General features: G+C 40.6%; 1 protein-coding gene across 1 annotated transcript; it reads right to left on the bottom strand.

Moving 5' to 3' along the window:
* Positions 1–11,567: 11,567 nt before the first annotated feature.
* Positions 11,568–12,161, bottom strand: LOC114368315. Its single transcript, XM_028325625.1, has one exon. It carries the CDS (start codon positions 12,159–12,161, stop codon positions 11,568–11,570), a length of 594 nt encoding a protein of 197 aa, XP_028181426.1.
* Positions 12,162–14,951: the final 2,790 nt, after the last annotated feature.

The raw sequence follows: 14,951 nt of genomic DNA on the forward strand, positions 1-14,951 counted from the left end.
TATGGTGAAAAGAGAAAGAAATGAAAAAGAAAAAGAAGAAAAAAATTTTTTTTACCATGGTTTTTGTTATTTAAATTATTGCTATTAAACCAGTCATTAATTTAGGGACGCCACAACAAACACTGAATTCCAAAATCAAGTATCAACCATTGGATAATATAAATGCACTGTTCAATCAAGCTTTGTACAAGCTTTCAACCAAAATAAAAACTATAAACTGAAATTAAAAAGCTGAAACATAAACATAAATCTAAAGACTGAAACATAAACATAAATCTAAATTATAAAATGTACTAAAGACATGATAATAATAAAACTGTTCAAAAAGCAGGGAAATAAAAATCGTGATCCTGTCAATGATCTTGTGCAGAGTCCATGGCATGCTCATTCAGGTCCAGTGCAGTAGTGCCTGATGGTGAATCCTGAGAAAGACGCAGGTCTGGCATTGGTGCAGATGACTCAGGTTGAGAAGAAGACATGTCCAGCACTGCAGTGGAAGACTCTGGTGTCACCTATGGGGCTTAGCGCAAGTAACTCGCTTAGCGCGCCTTAGTAAAAACTATTCAAGCGCTAAGCGCGATAGCCACATGCTTAGTGAGTGAACACAGAAAAAAAAATTCTGTAGAATTGGCTTAGTGGCTCGCTAAGCCCAATTCCACAAATTTTCAAAATAGATAAGGATTTGCACTTAGCGCAGCAAGGCGCGCTTAGCACAACTACTCTACTGAACAGCACTGGCTTAGCGAGTAGGCTCACTAAGCCCAATTCCCACAATTTGAAAAACATAGAGATAATTGCACTTAGCGTGACAGGGCATGCTTAGCGCACAACAAAACACAAAAAATTCTAAGTGTCTGAGAACACATTACTCGCTTAGCGCACAGACGCGCTTAGCGAGTTCATAAGCAATTGAACTTTCAACCAGAGAAGATGAACACGCTTAGCGGGACAGGGCTGCGCTTAGCGAGTTCATTTAGAAATCCAGATGTTCAACAAAAATGATGAACTTGCTTAGCGCAGCAAGGCGCTTAGTGCGCTCATCGCGATTTCCAGAAAAAGTAGGGGCTTCTCACCCCTCCACTTAGGCCCCTATTAGGCCATCTAACCCTAATCAAAACAAGCACATTGTATACACAATAAAACCCTAATTCTAGTCTAACGAACAACTAACCTAACAAAACTAAGTATTAATAGAAATTCAACCTAACACTACTAAGTTAACTAGCCTAAAGTTTGAAATTTGGAAATAAAATGAACAAAGTTTAAAAAGCTTACTTGTGCTGTTGAATATGAGTGCAATGAGGGAGCAAAAATGCAGGCAATGCAGGGAGATTGAAGTACTGTGTAGAGGGTGAATGCAATGAATGGGAGAAAATGCTCAGAGGAAGTAAAATGGTAACTACCTAAGGCAGTTGCCTTATTTGCTGGCAGTTTCGAATGACTCGCTTAGCGCATGGACTCGTTAAGCGAGTCAACATTACGTTTGAGTTTTAAAGCTCATGCGCATAGTGGATCTGCTCGCTAAGCCCAATACAAAATTATGAAATTCTAGAGAAGTTTTTGGGCTTAGCGCGAAGGTATATGCTGGGCGAGTTCTGCAGCTCTGATTGGTCTTGCAACTCTCGCTTAGCGGGCCAAGGCCGCACTTAGCGAATAAAATGCTCCTTGAATGCAGTAGTGGCCCACGCTTAGCGCGTCTGTCTCGCTTAGCGCTATTCCAAACAGAGATGGAATTGGGCTTAGCGAGAGCACTCGCATAGCCCAATTCTCAAAATTAATCAGACAGAGAAGAATAACGCTTAGCGCGTTAGTGCGCTTAGCGAGACCAGACTTGTGAACTTAGCAAGATGACTCGCTTAGACCAATTCCAAAAATTAAATGGATAGAGAGTTTATTGGGCTTAGCACACAGGTCACGCACTTAGCGCAACCAAACTGAAATTCTGATACTGAGGACAGATGTCGTACAGGATGTCACGACATCGCGCTTCAGAACATGCAGATTGTATATGACAGTATGAACAGATTAAACAAGTAAATAACACAAGAGAATTGTTAACCCAGTTCGGTGCAACGTCACCTACATCTGGGGGCTACCAAGCCAGGGAGGAAATCCACTAAAATAGTATTAGTTCGAAGATCTAATAGCCACTGTATACAACCTTCTCACCTAACCACTACCCATGCAACTTCTACCTAAGAGCCACTCTTAGATATGAGAACCCCTCTCACTCCCTCTCAATCACTCACCCGTGTTTACAAACAAATCAAAGACACACCAGAGATTGCTCTCTGAACAATAGAGATCAACTCTGCACACTCAGGTCCAACACTTGATGTTAGGGTAACATCAAGGTGGCTCACAAAACACTCAAGTCACAAAACTCACAAAATAACTCTTCAATCTCTGACTTGATTAAAAACCCGTGCAGCCTTCATGTTTATATAGCAGTGTACGTATCTGGGCTGCAACAACTTGCGCTGGATAAGCTCTATCATTCTCCTGAAAAATCTGCACTTAAAGATCTAAAAGATAAAGTTTTATCTTTTAGTTTTTATCTTCAATCTCTAATCCCTGAACGAAACTATTCAAGTTTGTAATTCAATCTTTAATTACCTTTTAATTCGTTCCTAAAGATAGAGCTCCTAATCTGTTGCTGACTGCACATTAATCTGTTAAAGATATAACAGATTTATGTGTCCAGTATTTTCGGGCAGGATGTCCTGGACATTGTATCCGACATCGTGGATCCTGCAGCTTCAATTCTTCATTTGACATTTTATCTTGCCTTGTGCATTGTGCAGCCCAATCTGATTCCTTGACATAATGTTAGACATCATGTGCAGCAACTCCAGCTTTCCTTCATTGTCTAAGTGCTTATGTTTTAACAAAATTTTAGCCAATCTTTTAAAACTAAGTAAAGCTAAGCACTAACAATCTCCCCCTTTGGCAAATTTTGTCTAAAACATACTTAGACACTTCCTGAGCAGGTACGAGCAGTCATGCAAGTGGGATCAGCAACTTTCATTATCAGAGTAATCAAGCACAGCAGTATCTGTAGTGGTGACAGCAAAATTCTGCAAGTTGCAAATCTACAAGTCTTTTCCAGGATGTCAAGACATCTCACGTGACATCAGCTTTCTGCTCCCCCTGTCTCCATGCTCTTACTGCTGTGAAGTGAATATTCTGCTAGGCAGCAGTTCACTGCAGCATCTTCTATCAGCTACTAGTTTCAGTAGCTTACATCAATCATCATCAGCAGCAGCAGTATAAATACTACTCCCCCTCAAAATCATATAAATACTACTCCCCCTCAAAATCATAAATCATGCATACTATCCTACTACTCCCCCTTTTTAGACAGAATTTGGCAAAAGTAGAATGCATGAAGTTAATGTGCAAATATTACAGACCAATAACAATCAATTGTTCAAAGGGACATGCCCCAATAGCTAGTAAGAGTAAAAAGCAAAAAAAATAAAGGTCTGATGGTCATGGGGTGGCATCAGAATCATCATCATCTGATTCTGTATCCTCTGCTGCATCTTCTTCTTCCTCAGCTGCTTCTCCATCATCAACGCCATTGTCTGAGAGTCTTTTGATCAGGCGTTCCAGCTCCATTTTCTTCTCTGTGTTGGCTTTGATGGTTGCCTCCAGCACCTTGCATGTGTCCTTGAGTTCAGCAATCAAATCATCCTTGGACACAGCACCTGAAGTAGCAGCTTTCCCTGATGTCGAGACAATGTCTGGGACATGTGTCCCCTCAAACAGTTTGTAATGCAGGGATAGAGGAGATTCTCTCTTCTTCACAGAGTCAATGTTGTTTAAAATATTGGGATGTTGACTCAACATAATGCCACACAATACAGTTGGGAAGGCAATGGGTAATTTGACAGCAAAAGATTCTGAATGCTTAATAGTTTGATCAAAAATATAGTTTCCAAAATTAAATTTGGACTTGGTTCCAACAGCATACAGAAATTTACCCAAACCTGTGGCAACAGTGGAAGTATGATTGGTGGGTACCCAGTTGGCAGTGCCAATCCTATGCAGGATTGCATACTTCACACTTAGCTTCCCTGCAGAAAGCTTCCCTTTCTTTGGCCAATGCTGGACTTGCTTGGCAGTGATTTCCTTGGCAATTTGATGCTCAGAAACAGCAATATCCACCACTCCTTCAGTTGGTCTGCCCAGGTACTTGTTGATTACAGCAGGGGAGAATCTAATACATTTTCCTCTGACAAACACTTTCTGATACTCATCATTCTTTCTGTTTGTTATGTCAGAGGGAATGTTGACAATGAATTCCCTGACTAGACTTTCATAACAATCTCCCAACTTGGTGACAGTTTTCAGCAGTCCAGCAGCCTTGATGAGGTCCATGATCTCCTTGCAATCCAAGGCATCTCTCCCCAGTTCTCTTTCTAAAGCAAGTCTGCGTTGATATACAAATTTCCACCTTTCAACATTGCCAATGGAGTGGAATGAAATGTTGTCCAATGGGGCATCAGGGACATTTCCAGGCACCTTTTTCCCTGATTTCTTGGCTCTCTGGATGTCGGGAACATCTAGTTCGACATCATCATCAGAATCAGATGAGGAAATTTCTTTCCTCTTCTTGGAAGGGATTGCAACTTTGCTCCATCTGGATGTGGTAGGAGTGATTGGTGTGCTCTTCTTCTGTGCAGTAGTTTTGATTCGTCCAGACCTAGTAATGGGGGTTTTTCCCTTTCTGCTTTGTAATCTTTCTGCAATGCCAGGTGCCAACTTTTTGGCAATGGGTTCCTCATCAGATTCTACTTCTTCTAGGTCAATGAAGTCACCTGGAGCAGGTTCTGGTGCCCTTGGTGCAGGGGTCTCCTCTGTGGCTTGATCCTCTTCCTCTGTTGATTTCTCTTCACTGGATGAAGAGAGGACTTCAGCATTTGGGGTGGAAGATGTTGGGACATCTTTATCAGCATCAGGGACAGAAGCATTTTTCAAAATGCTATTCACAAAACTGCGGATCTTCTTATCCATCTCAGTGTCTTCTTCCCTAGGGCTTGTTGCAAAGCTAGGGTTTTCAGAAATCTTCACTCCCTGTTGTCTTTTAGGGACCAGTTTCTCAGGAACAGGGCCTGGACCAGGAATCATTTGTATGGATTGGATATTGAGTGCAGGTTGTTCCTGGTTTGATGGAGTTTTGGAGGATGATGGAGATGATGGTACAGAGGGTGAAACAGGGGATGAGGTTTCTTTTGGTGAGGTAGCCATGGAGAAGCAGAGCTTTGGGAGTGGTTTCGTGAATATCTGAGAAGTGTTGGGGAATGCTGATGCAAACGAGATTGCCACGAAAATGTAAGTTTGAATGAGGAATGTAGGAGAACGTGTGAAACGGAGGTTGAATTTGTTTTGGCCCAGTAGTGAACGTGCTATTAATGTTGAGTGAGAAGTTTGAGCACGTTCAGATAGAAGTAACTGCTATAACTCCTCTAGCAGACAAATGCCCAGCTTGCCCCTCAGTTTTTCAAACTGATTCGCATCCAATGCCTTTGTGAAAATATCTGCTACTTGTTCCTCAGTGGCAACATGCTCCAGTGTGATAACTTTATCATCAACAAGATCTCTAATATAGTGATGTCTAATGTCAATGTGCTTGGTTCTGCTGTGTTGAACAAGATTTTTAGAAATATTAATAGCACTCATGTTGTCACAGTACAATGTCATGACATCTTGTTCGACATTGTACTCCTTCAGCATCTGCTTCATCCAAACTAGTTGTGAACAGCTGCTTCCTGCTGCAATATACTCTGCTTCTGTAGTAGATAGGGACACACAGTTCTGCTTCTTGCTGAACCATGAAATAAGATTGTTTCCCAAATAGAAACATCCACCAGAAGTGCTTTTTCTGTCATCTGCACTTCCAGCCCAATCAGCATCACAATATCCAACCAGCATTGAATCTGAACAATGACAGTACATAATCCCATAGTCACTGGTGCCATTTACATATTTTAGAATTCTCTTTACTTGATTCAAGTGACTTATCTTGGGATTGGCTTGATATCTTGCACAAACACCTACTGCAAAGGTGATGTCAGGTCTGCTTGCTGTTAAATATAGTAAGCTCCCAATCATGCTTCTGTACAGACTTTGATCAACACTGGTGCCAGCTTCATCCTTTGACAGCTTCAAGTGAGTAGGTGCAGGTGTTCTTTTATGGCTGGCATTTTCCATCCCAAACTTCTTGACAATGTTCTTTGCATACTTGCTTTGTGAGAGGAATATGGAGTCTTCCATCTGCTTCACTTGGAGTCCTAGAAAATAAGTCAGCTCTCCAACAAGACTCATCTCAAATTCAGATTGCATCTGTTGGACAAAATGTCGAAGCATCTCATTCGACATCCCTCCAAACACAATGTCATCAACATATATCTGTGCTATCATCAAGTTTTCAGCATCTTGTTTGACAAAGAGAGTCTTGTCAATTCCTCCCTTCCTATACCCTTGCTGAGTAAGGAACTCTGTTAGCCTTTCATACCAAGCTCTTGGAGCTTGCTTCAATCCATAGAGAGCCTTCTTGAGCCTGTATACATGATCTGGATGAGTTGGATCTACAAATCCCTTTGGCTGCTCCACATAGACTTCTTCATTCAGGTATCCATTCAGAAACGCGCTCTTCACATCCATCTGGTACAGCTTGAATTTGAGGATGCAAGCTACACCAAGTAACAATCTGATGGACTCAAGTCTAGCAACAGGGGCGAAAGTTTCATCAAAGTCTACACCTTCAATCTGAGTGTAGCCTTGAGCAACAAGTCTGGCCTTGTTTCTGGTTATAACACCTTCTTCATTGGTTTTGTTCTTGAAGATCCACTTGGTGCCAATCACATTAGTTCCCTCGGGTCTAGGAACTAGCTCCCAAGCTTCATTCCTTTTGAATTGCTCCAATTCTTCTTGCATAGCATTGATCCAGAACTCATCAGTCAGTGCCTCTTTCACATTCTTTGGCTCAGTTTTGGAGACAAAGCATGAATTGGAGACAATCTCAATCTCCCTTGATCTTGTAGTGACTCCTCTGTTTGGATCTCCTATAATCAGCTCCTTGGGGTGCATCTTCTGGATTCTAATGGAGGGACTCTTGTCAGGTTGATTGATGTTTGGTTCATCTGTAGCAGAATCAGAGTTTTCTGCATTTTCTGCATTTTCTGCACTTTTAGCTGTATCTGCTACATTGTCTCCCGATGTTCTGACATCGTCTTCGACATCCTTCTTTCTTGCTGGAGTTAGATCATCAACAACCACATTGATGGATTCCATCACAGTTCTGGTTCTGGAATTGAATACTCTATATGCTCTGCTGTTTGTAGAGTATCCCAAGAATATTCCTGCATCACTCTTGGGATCCATCTTTCTCCTTTGCTCTCTATCTGCCAAAATGTAACATGGACTTCCAAAGATGTAGAAGTGCTTGACTGTTGGCTTCCTCCCTTTCCAGATTTCATACAGTGTGGTTGGAGTCCCTCTTCTAAGTGTGACTCTGTTGTGGATATAGCATGCTGTGTTCATGGCTTCAGCCCAGAGATTATAGGGAAGTTCTTTGGCATGAAGCATGACCCTAGCAGCTTCTTGCAAAGTCCTGTTTTTCCTTTCAACTATGCCATTTTGTTGTGGTGTGATGGCTGCAGAGAACTCATGAGTGATGCCTTCAGATGTGCAGAATTCAGTAAACTTGCTGTTTTCAAACTCTCTGCCATGGTCACTCCTAATTCTCTTGATGACACAGTCTTTTTCTCTTTGAAGTCTTAGACTCAACTCTTTGAATACTTCAAAGGTGTCTGATTTCTCTCTGATAAAGTTGACCCAGGTAAATCTGGAGAAATCATCCACAACAACATAGGCATACCTCTTTCCTCCAAGGCTTTCAACTTGCATAGGCCCCATCAAGTCCATGTGAAGTAGTTCCAGCACCCTGGAAGTGGTCTGATGTTGAAGCTTCTGGTGGGACATCTTGACTTGCTTTCCAATCTGACATTCACCACAGATTCTGCCTTCTTCTATTTTCAGATTGGGAATGCCTCTAACAGCACCTTTGTCAATGATTTTCTTCATGCCTCTTAAGTGCAGATGTCCAAATCTTTGATGCCATATTTTGACTTCATCTTCTTTGGAGGATAGACATGTGGAGGAGTAACTGGTTTCTTGAGGTGTCCATAGGTAACAGTTGTCCTTTGATCTGCTGCCCTTCATTAGAACTTCACTCTTCTCATTTGTCACCAAGCATTCTGACTTTGTGAAGTTTACATTGAATCCTTCATCACACAACTGACTGATGCTGATCAAGTTTGCAGTCAGTCCCTTCACCAGCAGTACTTTGTTCAGATTAGGAAGTCCATCATGGACTAGCTTTCCCATTCCAGTGATCTTTCCTTTAGAGCCATCTCCAAATGTCACATAGCTAGTGGAGCAAGGTTCAATGTTCACCAGGAATTCTTTAACTCCTGTCATGTGTCTGGAACAGCCGCTATCTAGGTACCAATCTTCCTTAGCTGATGCTCTAAGTGAAGTATGAACAACAAGACTAACAATCTTGTGTTTTGGAACCCACATCATCTTCCTTCCGCTGCTGCTACTTTGAGTTCCATGATGTGGATGGCCATGTAGATGATAGCAAAAGGGCTTTATGTGACCATACTTGCCACAGTAGTGACACCTCCACTTCTTTCTTTTGCTCTTTTTCTGCTGCGTTCCATGATGTCGAGACCGATGTTGTGACATCGTGGCTCCAGTGCTGTTTTTGGCAGGAACAAATTCTGTCATGGTTGTTCTGCCAGCAGATTTATGATTAAATCCAAGTCCTCTCTGGTTTCCACCATTCTTCCCAAGCTGTAGCACCTCATCAAGCATATCTGAGCCTTTATTCAGCATCTTTATTGATTTTGTCATGTTTTCCAGTTTAGAGTTCAGAAAACCAATTTCTCCTTTAAGCTCAGAGATCTCCTCTTCATGTGCCTCCTTCTCAGCCTCCAGATTTGCAATGATCTTCTTCAGTTGAGCTTCTTGCTGAAGAATCTTCTCACTTTTGATGCATAGTTCTCTATAGGATATAGCAAGCTCATCAAATGTGATTTCAATATCAATATCACTTGAATCTTCATCAGATTCAAATCTCCCAGTGAGTGCATTCACATCTCTGTCAGAATCACTTTCTTGTTCACTCTCTGTATCATCAGACCAACATACAGAAAGTCCTTTCCTCTGCTTCTTGAGATGGGTGGGACATTCAGCTTTGATGTGTCCATAGCCTTCACACCCATGGCATTGAATTCCTTTGCTGTGACTGGGCTTTTCATCTGACTTCTTCTGGTATTCACTACCTTTCCTGATGTCGAAAGGGATGTTCCGGACATGTGGTTTCTGCCTCCTGTCCATTCTTTTCAGCACTTTGTTGAACTGTTTTCCAAGGAGCACAACTGCGTTAGTCAGACCTTCATCAGTATCCAGGTCATACTCATCTTCTTCTCCTTCATCATTGGACACGAACGCCAGGTTCTTGCTCTTCTTTTCAGTCCTATCCGAGAGTCCTAGCTCAAAGGTTTGAAGGGAACCAATGAGTTCATCTACTCTCATGTTGCAAATGTCTTGGGCCTCCTCTATTGCAGTGACTTTCATGTCAAATCTCTTAGGCAAAGATCTGAGGATCTTTCTCACCAGCTTTTCATCTGTCATCCTTTCTCCCAAGGCAGTGCAAGCATTGGCAATTTCAAGAATGTTCATGTGGAAGTCATGAATGCATTCTTCCTCCTTCATCTTCAGATTTTCGAATTTTGTAGCCAATAGTTGCAATCTGGACATCTTCACTTTGGAGGTTCCTTCATGAGTGGTTTTCAGAATCTCTCATGCATCCTTGGCAACTGTGCATGTGTTGATCAATCTGAAGATATTCTTGTCAACTCCATTGAATAGGGCATTCAAGGCTTTGGAGTTTCCAAGTGCCAATTCGTCTTCTTCTTTTGTCCAGTCTTCTTCTGGCTTCAATTCATCAGTGGGCTTTCCTTCTGCGTCCAGCATCTTGGGATGTTCCCAGCCTTTGATGACAGCTTTCCAGGTTCTGCTATCCAGTGATTTGAGGAAGGCCACCATCCTTGCTTTCCAGTATTCATAGTTGGTTCCATCCAGAATTGGTGGTCTGTTCACTGGTCCTCCTTCTTTCTCCATGTTCATCAGAATTTATCTCCCTAGATCTCACTCAGTGATTTAGAGTGCCCGCTCTGATACCAATTGAAATTCTGATACTGAGGACAGATGTCGTACAGGATGTCACGACATCACGCTTCAGAACATGCAGATTGTATATGACAGTATGAACAGATTAAACAAGTAAATAACACAAGAGAATTGTTAACCCAGTTCGGTGCAACGTCACCTACATCTGGGGGCTACCAAGCCAGGGAGGAAATCCACTAAAATAGTATTAGTTCGAAGATCTAACAGCCACTGTATACAACCTTCTCACCTAACCACTACCCATGCAACTTCTACCTAAGAGCCACTCTTAGATATGAGAACCCCTCTCACTCCCTCTCAATCACTCACCCGTGTTTACAAACAAATCAAAGACACACCAGAGATTGCTCTCTGAACAATAGAGATCAACTCTGCACACTCAGGTCCAACACTTGATGTTAGGGTAACATCAAGGTGGCTCACAAAACACTCAAGTCACAAAACTCACAAAATAACTCTTCAATCTCTGACTTGATTAAAAACCCGTGCAACCTTCATGTTTATATAGCAGTGTACGTATCTGGGCTGCAACAACTTGCGCTGGATAAGCTCTATCATTCTCCTGAAAAATCTGCACTTAAAGATCTAAAAGATAAAGTTTTATCTTTTAGTTTTTATCTTCAATCTCTAATCCCTGAACGAAACTATTCAAGTTTGTAATTCAATCTTTAATTATCTTTTAATTCGTTCCTAAAGATAGAGCTCCTAATCTGTTGCTGACTGCACATTAATCTGTTAAAGATATAACAGATTTATGTGTCCAGTATTTTCGGGCAGGATGTCCTGGACATTGTATCCGACATCGTGGATCCTGCAGCTTCTATTCTTCATTTGACATTTTATCTTGCCTTGTGCATTGTGCAGCCCAATCTGATTCCTTGACATAATGTTAGACATCATGTGCAGCAACTCCAGCTTTCCTTCATTGTCTAAGTGCTTATGTTTTAACAAAATTTTAGCCAATCTTTTAAAACTAAGTAAAGCTAAGCACTAACACAAACAACCAATGATCAGGGGTCAATGCGCTTAGCACGAACAACAGCTCGCTTAGCGCGTGAAGAAGATGGTGCTTAGCGTGAGGAGTACGCTTAGCGAGTGGACAACAAAAATTTTTCAAGTTATTTTTCCATCCACAACTTCACAAAAGCTTTTAACCCCTTTTCCAATACTAAACATGTTGAATTCAAACAATCACAAGCAATCAAACTTAACTAAATGCAAGAAAAATAGAATGAAAAAGGGTTGGGTTGCCTCCCAGTAAGCTCTCTTTTAACGTCATTAGCTTGACGCAAAAGTCTTTGTCAACCCAGATCAATCTTGGTTCTCTCCTTCAAAACCTTCTCTTCGCTCTCCTTGACCTCTAGACAAACATTCTGGTCCAGCAATGTCCTTTCTTCATCAAATATCTCAAAGCTAATCTTTTGTTCTTCAATACCCATTTCTAGCTTCTTCTTTCCCATGTCTACTACACAGCTTGCAGTAGCCATAAATGGACATCCCAAAATTAAGGGAATATATGTATCTTCCTCTATGTCCATTACCACAAAGTCAGCAGGAAAGATAAGGTGTTTGACTCGAACCAAAACATCTTTTATTACTCCATAGGGTCTGGTGACGGAGCGATCTGCTAACTGTAAAGTCATCCTAGTCGGCATTATCACCAACTCTCCAAGCCTCCGGCACATTGAAGGTGGCATCAAATTAATAAGAGCCTTGCTAACAGAAACATCACCAATTGCACACGGAATAGTCACACTCCCAGGATCTTTGTGCTTAGGTGGAAGAATCCTCTGAATTACAACACTGCAGTTTCCTTCCACAATGATGTTTTCACTGTGAATGTACTTATTCTTCCATGTGAGCATATCTTTTAAAAACTTAGAGTACAACGGCATTTGTTAAAGAGCTTCTCCAAAGGGCATAGTAATCTCCAATTTCTTGAAGATATCAAGGAAACAAGCCAGATGTTGTTCCTTGTCTTTCTTTGTTGGTACCAATGGATATGACACATCCTCCCTTTTGCTTGAACTTGCCTCCTTTCTCTTTTCTCTAGCTAGCTCACTCTTGGTCTTTTTCTTCTCTTCTTTTCTCCCATTCTCTTTTTCTTTTTCATTTTTTTCATTTTGTTTTTTTTCTCTCTTTCTTTTTCTTTTTCTTTCTTTTCCTTCTCACTTATTTCTTTTTCACTCACAATTATTGGTATCTCCTTCTACTGATCATCTTCTGCTTCCACTTCTTCCTCAGTCTCACTCAAAGGTTCCACCACTAGATCAATTTTTGGTTCAGTTACCAGCTGTTGTTTTTCTTCACCTATCCTCTTCTCACCTTCATTCATGCTCACCATTTTGCTTCTAGTCATAACAGCCTTGCACTCCTCCTTAGGATTCTTCTCTCTGTTGGCTCCAAAGTTGCTTAACGGTCGGTCTTCCAGTTGTTTTGCCAATTATCCCACATGGACTTCTAGATTCTTGATGGCTGACTCTGTGCTCTTTTGATTGGATATAGATACTTGCATGAACTGAGCAAGAGTCTCTTCTATGGAAATGCAATTCACTTCATGTGCTGTATCTTCTATGGAAATGCAGCAGCCAGAATCATGTGCTCCACCACATATAACACAACTTGCAACCTGCAAAATAGAAGAGGGTGAAGGTTGTCCAGAATGTAATTGGGTTGGCAACTTACTTAGTGTTTCAGTTAAAGCTTCAAGTTGCTTGGATAGCAACTTGTTTTGGGCCAACAAAGCATTCTGTGATGAAAGCTCCAATAGGCTTCTTTTGGTTGGGATGTGTGCTCTATCACGCAAGATTGCGTGGTCACTAGCAACCATATTCTCAATCAATTCCATGGCTTCTTTAGGGGTCTTCAATTTTATTTTTCCCCCTATAGAAGCATCTAAAAGCTGCTTGGATTATGCCTTAACCCATCAATGAAAATATTAAGCTGGATTGGTTCTGAAAATCCTTGAGTAGGCATCTTTCTTAGTAACCCATGAAATCTTTCCAAAGCCTCACTCAAGGACTCGTCTGGAAATTGATGAAAGGATGAGATGGCAGCTTTTCCTTCAGCAGTCTTGGACTCTGGGAAGTATTTCTTCAAGAATTTTTCAACCACTTCATCCCAAGTCTTAAGACTATTACCTTTAAATGAATGGAGCCATCTTTTTGCCACTCTAGACAAAGAAAATGAAAACAAGCTCAATCTAACAACATCCTCAGGCATGCCATCTAGTCTGACAGTGTTGCAAATCTCAATATAAGTGGCTAGATGTGCATACGGGTCTTCATTTGGCAGACCGTGAAACAAATTGTTATGAATCAACTGAATTAATGAATATGGATAGGTTATAGTCTGTGCTTGAACCTCCGGCCGCGCAATGCTAGTAAAGAACTGCGGCACAGATGTACTTGAGTAATCTTCCAGGGTCACTCGTCGAGGGTTGCTCTTCAGCCATGACTTTGGCTTCAAATTCTGCTATTTGAGATTCCCTGGATGTAGGTGAATTAGAGGATGATGACTCAGAAAAGTGAGCCTCTTCAAGGATTGATGCTACTGTTCTATCGTGCAAAAGCTTTCTTTTTCTCTCTACGTTGTTTCTTCTGAAGGTTGCTTCAATTTCTAAATCCAATGGAACCAATTCACCTGCAGAAGATCTATGCATGCAAACACTAATAGGAACAATAGTTAACCAATTCAAGAAGAAAATAAATTCAGAACTAAACAAATATTAACAAAAAAAAATTAATAAATCAAAGAATAATGAAATTAATGCCTTCAAACTGAACTAAACTTTCCAAATGGAAAAAGCTCCCTGGCAACGACACCAAAATACTTGATTTGCTCTCTGGGATACTACTTGTTTGTGTGGATGCGAAATCTACCGGCAAGTGCACTGGTCGTCAAGTAAATAATTAAAATGGGTGTGAATCGAGTATCGAACTCAGGGAACTTGTTCATTTGGTAAAGTTTTGTCCAATAAGCAGGCATTTGCAAATAAAAATCATGATTGTGAATGAAATAAAAGTATTTCTATTCTAATTACAAAGCAATAACCGTGAGCAAGTGTAGAAGCAAAGCTTCATGGTGAATCAAAGGTGATTCAAAGGTGTTTTGATGATAACAATGATGATAACAAAAAATGATGACAAAGTGATGACAAAAAGCTCAAAGATTAATCAAAAGAACAACTCAAGGTGAATAAAAGATCAATCAAAAGAACAACTCAAGTAAATCAAGAAGAATTCAAGACTCAAGAAGAAAGTTTAGAGTCAAGAATCAAGATTCAAGGTTCAAGATCTCAAGAATCAAGATCAAGATTCAAAGACTCAAGATTCAAAGAATCAAGAGAAGGCTCAATCAAGATAAGTATGAAAAGTTTTTCTCAAAAATTGAATAGCACATGATTTTTCTCAAAACATTTTTACCAAAGAGTTTTTTACTCTCTGGTAATCGATTTACCAGATTGTTGTAATCGATTATCAGTAGAAAATTGTTTTTGAAAAAGTTTTCAAATTGAATTTACAACGTTCCAATTGATTTCAAAAAGCTGTAATCGATTCCCAGTGCCTTTGAACGTTGAAATTCAAATTCAAATGTGAAGAGTCACATCCTTTCACATAAAAGCTTTGTGTAATCGATTACACTAATTTGGTAATCGATTACCAGTGAATGTTTCTGAATAAAAC

Source organism: Glycine soja, chromosome 9 (assembly GCF_004193775.1).
Source record: "Glycine soja cultivar W05 chromosome 9, ASM419377v2, whole genome shotgun sequence".
NCBI classification, from domain to species: domain Eukaryota; kingdom Viridiplantae; phylum Streptophyta; class Magnoliopsida; order Fabales; family Fabaceae; genus Glycine; species Glycine soja.

Coding starts and splice junctions, on each gene's coding strand:
- LOC114368315 (XM_028325625.1), bottom strand. CDS start 12,161: ATGCCGTTGTACTCTAAGTTTTTAAAAGATATGCTCACATGGAAGAAT.